The 9,629-nt window shown below is 55.1% G+C and overlaps 4 protein-coding genes across 4 annotated transcripts in view; 2 read left to right on the top strand and 2 right to left on the bottom strand.

Annotated features, from left to right (window-relative positions):
- P884DRAFT_270418 (uncharacterized protein) overlaps positions 1–1,070 on the bottom strand; it is a gene marked incomplete at both ends in the record, with an annotated part of 1,566 nt that extends 496 nt beyond the window's left edge. The window contains one exon of the mRNA XM_069442350.1: positions 57–1,070. Within this exon, the coding sequence (XP_069296761.1) occupies positions 57–1,070 (1,014 nt within the window). The remainder of the gene's footprint in view (positions 1–56) is intronic.
- A 2,122-nt stretch (positions 1,071–3,192) lies between these two features.
- On the top strand, positions 3,193–4,638 carry P884DRAFT_278279 (uncharacterized protein; the record flags this gene model as incomplete). The annotated part of the gene is made up of 1 exon (XM_069443170.1): positions 3,193–4,638. The coding sequence occupies one exon, from the start codon at positions 3,193–3,195 to the stop codon at positions 4,636–4,638; it is 1,446 nt and encodes a 481-aa protein (XP_069296760.1).
- An 875-nt stretch (positions 4,639–5,513) lies between these two features.
- P884DRAFT_260593 (uncharacterized protein) lies at positions 5,514–9,207 on the top strand. The gene has a single exon (XM_069441473.1). The coding sequence runs from the start codon at positions 5,654–5,656 to the stop codon at positions 9,044–9,046; it is 3,393 nt and encodes a 1,130-aa protein (XP_069296759.1). The 5' UTR covers positions 5,514–5,653; the 3' UTR covers positions 9,047–9,207.
- P884DRAFT_30856 (uncharacterized protein) lies at positions 9,088–9,592 on the bottom strand. Its single transcript, XM_069445151.1, has one exon. The coding sequence runs from the start codon at positions 9,482–9,484 to the stop codon at positions 9,128–9,130; it is 357 nt and encodes a 118-aa protein (XP_069296758.1). The 5' UTR covers positions 9,485–9,592; the 3' UTR covers positions 9,088–9,127.
- Positions 9,593–9,629: the final 37 nt, after the last annotated feature.

Raw genomic sequence — 9,629 nt, 5'->3', positions numbered from 1 at the left:
ACAGGAAAAAAAGAAACAGAATATAGAATAAAAAAGGAAACAAAAAAAAAACGTACAGCCCACTTTTGCTGGTCCATGACGTCGTCGTCCATGTCTTTTCCGAGGATCCAGCATTGATTCAAGAACCAGGTCTTCTCGGTCTCCTTGATCTTGTCGCAGGCATCCAGCATGTCGTTGCTCTTGGCCACGCGATTCAGGAAGTTGAGTCGGCCGCCGACGCGGTTGTAGACCTCCTCGAGGATCTCGGACGGAGGGTCCTCGTGAAAGTAGCGCTGGCGATAGTTCCTGAGGGCGGCCGTCGCCTGCGCCTTGGGCAGGTCCATGATGGTGAGGACGTCCATGCGGGTCGCCAGCTGCTTCAGCCGCTCGTAGACCCAGTAGTCGTCGCTGTTGAAGACCATGGTGACCAGGTGCGCGGCCGCCCACTGCTCGGCCCGCTGCTGCAGCAGCTCGATCAGGTCCTTGCCGTCGTCGTCGTCCCTGATCAGGTGCATCTGGTTGATGATGACGACGAGCGGGCGCCCGACCTTGGCCCGTCTGCGGAGCGCCACCTTCTCCAGCTTGTTGAGGGCGCGCTCGATGTCGAGCAGGGCGGTGGTGTCCCTCGGCCCGCGCTCGCTGAAGTAGCCGCCGATGTAGTCCTCGTGGAACTCGTAGTCCAGAGCCTTGCCCAGGCGGATCCTGAAGATCTCGAGATCGGCATGGGCTTCGAACATGGCCACGCCGTCGCCGTCGATCTTGCGCATCGCTTCCAGGAGCATGCTGCTCTTGCCGGTGCCCTTGTCCCCGATGAACAGGTGGTAGTGACCGACGCTGCGGCCGGCGACGATGTCGTCGACAATCGGCTGCTCCGGCCGCTCCACCCAGTGGGTGGCCGCGGCCGTCTTGGAGAGCGGGAGGTCTTTGCCTATTGCGGCAAGCTCCAGGACGGGGTCGCCGGGCTCGAAAGCCTTGGCCATCTTGAGAAGCACCATGTACTTGTATCCCTTATGGTAAGCATAGGCGGCCAAGCCAAAACCGGCTCCGAGGACGATTATGGAGGCCAACGAGGTGGCGGCCGCCTCCAGCATTTTCGACAGAAGAGAAGGTTGGGCATCCTGTCCCGGGGGCGGCGGTGGCGGTGGCGGCGGCGGCGGTGGTGGTGATGATGATGATGACGATGATGATGATGAGCCATTGTCTGGCTCTGGGCTAAGGTTAGCAACAGGTGGTCGAAAGCCACTTTAAGATTCCGCAGTCGACTGAAATGGTGACGACTCCGCGACCACGGCTCAGGGGTTCGGTTACACAACACGTTCGGGTGCTCATTGAGCCAATCAACACGGCACATGAACAAAAGTCTACGGAGTACTTGTATACCTGGGGAGCAGAGGTCACCCGCAGCAGCAGTTCTCTCTCTGCCTGCAGAATGATGGAGCTGCCGAAGCTCCTGAACTATGCTTGGGGTAATGAGAGAAAAAAGGAAGAACGCGAACATACCGGGCGGTCGGATCCGCTCACTGGAGAACAGTCTCCAAAGTCTTGGTGCTGCGCATCGGACTGGCGAACTTGTCGCAATGGCGATGCGGCGGCCCTTTGCAGTCGTTAAGACTGAGCGACTCGCCGTTCTTGCTAAAAACATGCTGCAAATCGGCAAAGGTATCTTGGCGAATGAGAAAAGAATTAAAAGACCAGGAACTTCCTCCCACACGAAACCAAGAACAAAAAAAGAGACAAGGACTGAGTGAGCGACTGTGAACGAATTGATAACTTGAACGAAGCGAATGGAATGGAGCGAGCGAAACGGCCAGTTCTTGCGCCGCGCGGCCGAGGATGCGGCGTTTGCGAGGGCGCCGGAGCGGTCACTTGCTGTTGGGTCCGGGATAGATCCTTGAACAAGCGCAGTTCGTGGCAGCTGAAGCTCCAGGTTAGTTAGCGCCGTCTTGGCTAAAATGGGTGGGACTGCACTTCCGGTGCAAAAGCATGCCAACTGTTGACAGCTGCCATCGGTTACCCGGGTAGCCCCTGAGCCCCTGAGCCGGAAAAATAACAACAGTCCAATGTTTCAATGTATGGTATGGCAAGGACCTAGTTAACACATCTAAGATTTGTAACTACTCAATTTTGTCATAAATGACCTGAAGGATGGGATTTCTACTTGGACTTACTAAGTCTGTCTAGAATGCTATATAACTCATTCAATTACCTTGCACTTTAACATCAAACAAGAAGCAAGGGAATCAATAATTACGAAGCAATCCTACATCTTCATAATGAAGGAGAGAGAGAGAGAGAGAGAGATGGTAAAATGACAAGCAAGGAACGGGAGGAAACAAGCCTCGAAAGGAAGGAGAGGGTTTAGCCATCTCGTATGGATTGCCGAGCGAGGCACAAGTGATGAGGTGGACAGCATTTACAATGTAATGTTTTTTATACTTGTATGTTTTTCACTATTAAATTGCTATCCTTGCAAATTCGAAAACCTTTCGTCTTCAATGAAAGGTAGGTAATTACTCGTATTAGAGAGTTAGAGATAAATATTCATCATACCATTTCTGTATCTGTCACCGAATACTAACACAGGTATGTCGATTTGCTTTGAGTAGCAACGAGAATATTGACTTGTCAACCCTCTTTATTGATGATATCTTCTTGGAGGCCTAAAGTAACTAGACGTATTAGATAGGCTATTAACTACAAGCTTCTTAGACTCCGAAGGAGCCTTGTCAATCATGATTGTTACCAATTGTCCCGGTGAGCCTGAGTAACTCGTGATGACCAGCTGTCACCTCTACCGTCCGAACTCTGTGTTGATCGTCCGAAGTCGACGCGTTCTCTCTCCTGCTGTTGCCAATATAACTGTACAAACCATTTTTCCACCGCCGCAATTCCTGGTTGCTTTTCCTTCGAACATAGCTAGCAGTGCTGCGGTCGATCGTTCTGCCTTATTCTTTCTCCACCACCTTTATTACTTCTCTTTGCTTGCAATTGATTAAGTCTTTATTACCAGACACTAGCAGGAGTCAATGCCAGCTTCGATGGATTGAGCAGCGAGCCCTGTTTCCCTTGAAGCATTCAAGCTAGTAGGTTCCTCTCATACTTCCCACGTGAGGATCACGAACCTACAGTCGCGCGGTATGTTACTGAGACTCTGCTCTTAAGTATACAGCTTTTAGGAATACTAAGGTCTCTAGGAGTATATAGCGAGACAAGATGGGCAGAGGCGACCGGCGGCTCCCCCGGCTTACACAGGAGGAACTGGCCAATCCTTGTACACGAATCTCGCTTGACGGGGTCGAGGTGCAGCTGTGGCAGGTCGCGCACATCTACGGCCTTAGCTATGAGATGCCCAGCCCGTCTCTGAGAGGAGGCGCATCATCTCAGGACTTCCGGTCCCTACCCTCGAGGGAGCGCGATGAAGGAACCGAAATTCCCGGTGTTCCCGGTCCCCTGACAAGCAGCGGCTGCAGCAATGTGAATGAGAGAACGCCTTTCACAGACTTGCCAATCGCCCCATTGAGAATTTCCCCCAGAAGAGAAGTACAGCAAAGGATTCGACGCTCTGCAGAGTCCGACAGCAGTTGTCACGGCTCCGGCACACAAGATATCTTGCGCCTGATAGATGAATTGGTGGATGAATGCTGGTCTGATGGGATAGATGAAAAAGAAGCACAGGACAAGACCGCCGTTCCAGTCGCAACACTCTCTGATCCTGCGCCGAGAATGCCGAGAATCAAAGGGGCTATATGGGCGGATCCTTCGTTCCCTCCACCCGCGCATCCTCCTCCCGCCGGACCCTTACCTCGGGTTCCGGAAGAGCCAGCGGGGAATATGGACCCCGGCGCGGGCGCGCACCAGGCTCGGCGCTTGGCCGCGGTGCCGCGCACGACACCGGGAATATCATCCCGACCTTCCGGAAAGTTGACAGAGAATTCGGACCCGAACCGTGACAACAACGATGACGACGACGACGACGACGCGGATTCAGAAAGGACAATCACTCCACGCGCATCTCGACGGCAGCTTGTCGCCGCTCCACGAGAGCGAAACGTGTCGATGCCCAACCCGTGGCCGAGCGCTCAACGGCCGGCTGCCGTCCATTCGGCTGGACGAGCCGTCTCTGCCTCGATCCTTCGAAATCGCGACGAAGTGCATTACCATCCTCCCCTGCATAGGTTTGGTCCAGCTCAAGCTCAGTCGAAGCAGGTGCGGCCGCCGTTGCCATTGCGACACCCGCTCCCGGACTTCTTGCTCAACCCTCCCAGCTTTTTGCAACACCCTCCTGATCTGTCGCAGCAGCCTCATCTCCCCGAAAACCAGCGTAACACAGGAGCGGTTGCGAGACGGGACCCGCGGCCGAACAAGTCCGGATCTACTTCGAGCCCGGCCGCCGCATGCGCATCAGCGCCCAGAGCGGCAATGCCTACCTCGGACGACGAGGTGGCTCTGACCTCGCGCTGGAGTTCCGACAGCGAGGACGAGAAGGAGTCCAAGATGAAGAGGCTGAAGAAAGTTCTCAGCTTCTCCAAGCTGCGCCCCAGAAAGTCGAGCTTTTTCCAGAAGCAAACCGCAACCGAAGCTGGCAAATCCGCAGTATCGGTTGGGAGGTCCACATCGGGCTCTTCGGGGTCCCGCAGGGGCAGCAAGACCGAAAACTAGTTAATCAATCGGTGATTGCAAATCCCGTCAGCACTCGGGCTCTTCTGCATTGCAGAATATCAACCCATGCTGCAGTAATTAGGTCTCGGACGCCTCTCAGCAAGATGCTGGCGGTGCCGTGCCGTGCCGTTCCATATCAAATCCATGCTGTTTTTTCCTTTTTCCCCCTTTTTTTCCCCTTCTTTCCTTTTCTTTTTCCTTTCCCTTTTCGTTTCTCTTCCGGCGGACGGCGGGAGAATGGAGGATGGCAAAGATGCTGCTCACGGGAATCAACAAGGTCTGGGGACCGCACTGGTCGGTCTTCGATGGTTATTTATCCTCAATTAATCTTGCCTAGGTAGCTCCGGCACGACTGTTTCGTGGCTCCCTCCGAAAGTGCAATGATATTCTTATTCTTGTTCATGTCGGCGGTTTTGCCATTGTCTTTAACAAGCGCCATGCTAATGTCAACGAGCTGCACGAGATGACTGATAATTAGTAACACTTCAAGCGCCTGCAGTAATTATAATTAATACCGAGTACGGTACTCCCTTTGTGCTTTCCGACACAGTGTGCAGTATGTGATGTGTGTACTGCACAAATCTGGATCAAATCGCGAGGTACTGGGCGCATATCAAGCAGGGGACGTATGTGTCCGTACATACGGAGTACGGATTACAGTTCCATGTGTTTGAATGGGTCCCCAACTTCGATTCTCTCCACCTTGCCGAGATAGAGAAGTGAAGTGGGACAGCGGCCCCATGAGGCGATAACTTTATTGTAGAGTTCCCCACAATTCTCCAACCAGAAACGCGTGCCAGGACTTGCCAAAACTCTCGCGTTTCTTCCCCACCCAATTCCTTAATCGGTAGCACACTACCTACCTTTTTGCCCAATTCATTCGGTTGCCGCCTCGGTTGCCGCCTTGGTTGCCACTGTCCTCCGGTCACCATTCGGTTGCCCTTGCCTCCATCTCATATCCCATGGGCCGCGGCGAAAATTCGCTTTCTTGATATTACTGGAAAGAACATGCACCATGGGTAACGAGTCAAGCAGGCCCGAGCAGCTCGAGGGGAGGTCTCGCTCCCTGTCTCCACTTCCGCGGGACGACCAACTTTCGCCCGACGCTGCCGACAGCTTGTCTGCTCTTCCGTCAACAATGCCCGCGTCGCTCCGAGTTGCGGTTGAGGGCTCAGGCCCTCCAGGCGCACCTGGCTCGCTTGCCTGGCATCGGCGGCGGCGACAAGCCCGTGCCCTCTCCCCAGAGTTGCCTCGCGCCTCACCTCCGTCTGAGTTGTCGGACAATGAGCACGCGGCTGACGATCAAGAATTCCCGCTTACGGCTCATGCGGTATCTACGGAAGAGCTTTCGCCGCCTGCGACCCAACCTACCCGCGTAAAGTCAAAGCGCGCCAAAAAGTCTTCGGAGAAGAAGAGGAAAGCCGAGCTCAAGGAGGCAGCCAAAGCCGCACATGATGAGGCCGTTAGGGTTGAAGCGGCAATTCAGGATCACAAAAAGCGCAGGCATCGTTCAACCGCACCTTCTCCCTTCCCCCCACGGGACGGAGAGCAGGCGACCGGCGATCCCGAACCCGATAATGAGCTGGTGGAAGCGACCTCTCCACGAAGCCAGTCACAGAAGCATGCCCGGCTCGGCAAGAAGTACAAGGGGCTGGACAAGGAGGTCACTACGGGGGACGGCGAAGAGGAAGCTACGACTGTACATGGCCGCTCGATATTCGACCTCGAAGGCGATGACGACGCCCCATCAAGCGCGCGGCCACAAGGAAAGCGACCCCGGCGAGATAGCGATTCCAAAACGCGCAAAAAGAGGAAGTCATCCCGGTCCTCGAACTTAGGACTAGATGATGGCTTGGAGGCAGGGCGTTCGGAAGAACCTATCGACAGATTGGCTCTGGAAGGCACCAATGCTGATTCCCAGCTTGACCGTGGTCGCGGTACTGAAAGGGAAGGAGAAACAGACATGACGGAGGCCGCGCGCTCATCATCACCTGTGCTCGAGGAACGCATATCCGCCGACGGTGCCGCGCGTCGAGCATCGACTACTTCCAACCATGGTTCTCAACGTTCAAACTCCGACTCTGGATACGCAGAAGCCGAGGTTCAAGGCACGCCTCAGCGAGAACATGAAGGGGATGCCCTAGAGCGTAGAGGATCGCCACAGCTGGGAGGTGATGACCATCTCGCAGCAGGTGATGAAGCGAATCAAGATGACGATGGCGAGATCTCGGTTGCGTCTGACTCGCACAGTTCACCTGTCGCATCCCCGACGCAAAACTCACCCGCGGACGCGAATGTCTCAAACGGAGAGTTGAACGGTGACGCAGTCGAGAGCGCTCCCTCGCAGCATGACTCTGACACAGCAGTGGCTCCGTTCGAATCGGTTGCCAAAACCTCAAGTTCCCGTTCTAGCGCCAAGAGGAAGACAAAGGTGCCATTTTTTTCTCGCGGAGAGGAGGAAAATGCGCGTACAGCTGCTGAACCCACCCAGGATGTCGCCGCCCCTCAACAGGAGTCAAGGCGGCGGCCAGGGGCCGAGTCACCAGTGCCAGGCGAGGCTGACCCGTCAGATACTGCCCGCAAGCCGAAGCCCAAGAAGCAAAAGCGACGGCCCGAGGCAGAGACTGTGGTGGCTGCCAACGAACCGGATGCGCAGGCTCAGCCGGAGGGATCACGGTACAGGACCGGCCCCCTTTCGCAAACTGAGGAGAACCAGATCACCAGAGCGATGGAGCGGTTTCGGGAGAACGAGGGCTTGACCCAACAAGAACTCAACCAGGTGATCCACGACAATCCCAAGATGAGTGGGCGGCCAATCCACCGTCAACTCTGGGCCACGATACAAGATGCATGCCCGACCCGACCCCGGAGAAAGTTGATCGAGTGGTGCAGACAACGGTATAACAACTGGGCAGGGCGGGGCACCTGGACCCCAGAACAGGACGATGAGCTGGTGGACCTGGTCGCGAAGCACGGGAAGAAGTGGAGCTACATCGCGGGGCTGATCAATCGCTATCAAAAGGATGTCCGTGATCGATGGAGAAACTACCTGGTTTGCCGCGACACCGTCAGAACCGACGCGTGGTCCGACGGCGAAGAAGAGAGGTTCCGCGAGGTGGTGGAGAAAGCCATCGAGAAGATTCGGCAGGGAGTCGGAAAAGACAGCAAGAAACCAGCCGAGGCGCTCGTCAACTGGCTCGATATCAGCCAAGCCATGGGCTACACCAGGTCCCGACTCCAATGCATGGAGAAGTGGAAGAGGATGCGCGCAGCCGAGCCCTTGCCCGACACAGTCCCGACTGTGTTACCGCAGGGCAACTCATGGCGCCTAGAAAAGGCGCGCGAGGATCTGCGGAAGATAACGGCAGAGGACAAGTACCGCTTGATGTGTGCAATCCGCGATTCGGGAGTGGTAACAGACGCGAAAATCAACTGGAAGCCGATCATCAAGGGCACGTTTCAGGATGTGTACGAGCGGCAGGCCCTCGTCGTCACATGGGGGAGGCTGCGGAAGGCAGTGCCGGACTGGGAGACCAAGACAACGCACGACTGTGCCCAGTATCTATGCGAAATGTACGAGAACGAAGGCCGCTTTGGCTCTTCTGAGATCGCTGAAGCAGCCGAGGACGAAGAAAACGCGGCCGTTTCTGCCAAGAAGAAACGACGAAATCGCAAGAAAGTGGTTCGGCCGACCTCCACAGACGACGAGATAGCGCCGAGTCTCGAGACAGCGACGACCGGAGCTCAGTCCAACGAGGCCGAGATCGTACCATCTACGATAAACGAGGACAACGATTCAGCATCCAGAGAATTTCTCCCGAAGCGTGGCAACAAGGGGGGGAAGAGAGCCACAGATGCACCATCGGAACGGACCGGAGATGCTGCAGATCGGGATGTGCAGACAGAAGAATCAGCCCCCGTAGAACTGCGCACCGACCCATACAGCGGGAAGAGGCCACGTCAGGCGGAGAAGGAACAGAGCTCGGAACTCAACAGTGGACAGGCAGAGTTGTCACCCAGTATAGAAGCCCAGGCTGCGCGGTTCAGAAGGCGCGAGAGAATAGGGAGTACGGTGGAGAGGGGGAGCGTCAAGGGCAAGGACAAGGGCAAGGGCAGGGGCAAGGAATTTCGGCCACTGGGGTCTGAGACCAAGGCTTCGAAATTTTCGAAGAGGCAGCGCCGCGCATCTCTGTCCGATGTGGAGGATATTGAGAGCCCCAAGCCCAAGAAACGAAAGACGCTGAATTCGTCTTCAAAGGCAGAGGCTGATGGGATCGCTTCGCCCAGGACCAGGGAAGACAAGGCGCCGGAAAGCTATGGGAAGTCTTGGAGCGTCATCAGCAGTGACATGGATGATATGGAGGATATACCCGCGACATTGCCTGTGTCGAGCCAGGCTGCGCATTAGCTGAAATTGCAGTTAATTGCTTGGGATGGATGGGCATTGCCGTCGGGTCTGACGTTGTTATTCGTCGAATTCTAGGAGACTTTAAGCCACGAGCATTCCTGGTAAGAAGGTCTGCGGACTCGGTGTGCTCTTGGAAGATGTGCAGGTCTCCGCCCAACTCTCAATTGGAGCCTGAATTTCCTCCCTGTTCTTGGAGACAAATCGCAATCTGAAAATCCACATGCTGTTCCGGGAACAGCATGTCAGTTGGGCAACTACAGTCATCGTGAAACGACACTGGAATACGTGTTCGCCCGTATCTGTGACACCGCCGTCATGATACACCGGTGAGCAAACGCCACCCATCCCAAAGCCAAAGTAACCGATACAGCCAACCCACGTTTGATCCCACAAAACACCCGCGACAGAATAGAACACCCAAATCGCCACTCTTTCCATCTCTTTCCAGGTCCCGGTTGCCCTGACTAATATAAGAGTCAACAATAGAAGGAATCGAGGTAACTTAACACAGAATCCAGAAGGACAAAAAAAAAGAAAAAAAAAAGAGAAAAGAAAAGACAAGCATCCATGTCAGCCTTGAGGC

The sequence above is a fragment of the Thermothelomyces heterothallicus genome (genome assembly GCF_042370625.1).
Source record: "Thermothelomyces heterothallicus CBS 202.75 unplaced genomic scaffold P884_scaffold_14, whole genome shotgun sequence".
NCBI classification, from domain to species: domain Eukaryota; kingdom Fungi; phylum Ascomycota; class Sordariomycetes; order Sordariales; family Chaetomiaceae; genus Thermothelomyces; species Thermothelomyces heterothallicus.
This window is presented reverse-complemented; position numbering and strand designations above follow the sequence as displayed.

Bases quoted from the DNA above. Each gene is read 5' to 3' on its own strand.
- P884DRAFT_260593 (XM_069441473.1), top strand. From the start codon at position 5,654: ATGGGTAACGAGTCAAGCAGGCCCGAGCAGCTCGAGGGGAGGTCTCGC.
- P884DRAFT_30856 (XM_069445151.1), bottom strand. From the start codon at position 9,484: ATGGAAAGAGTGGCGATTTGGGTGTTCTATTCTGTCGCGGGTGTTTTG.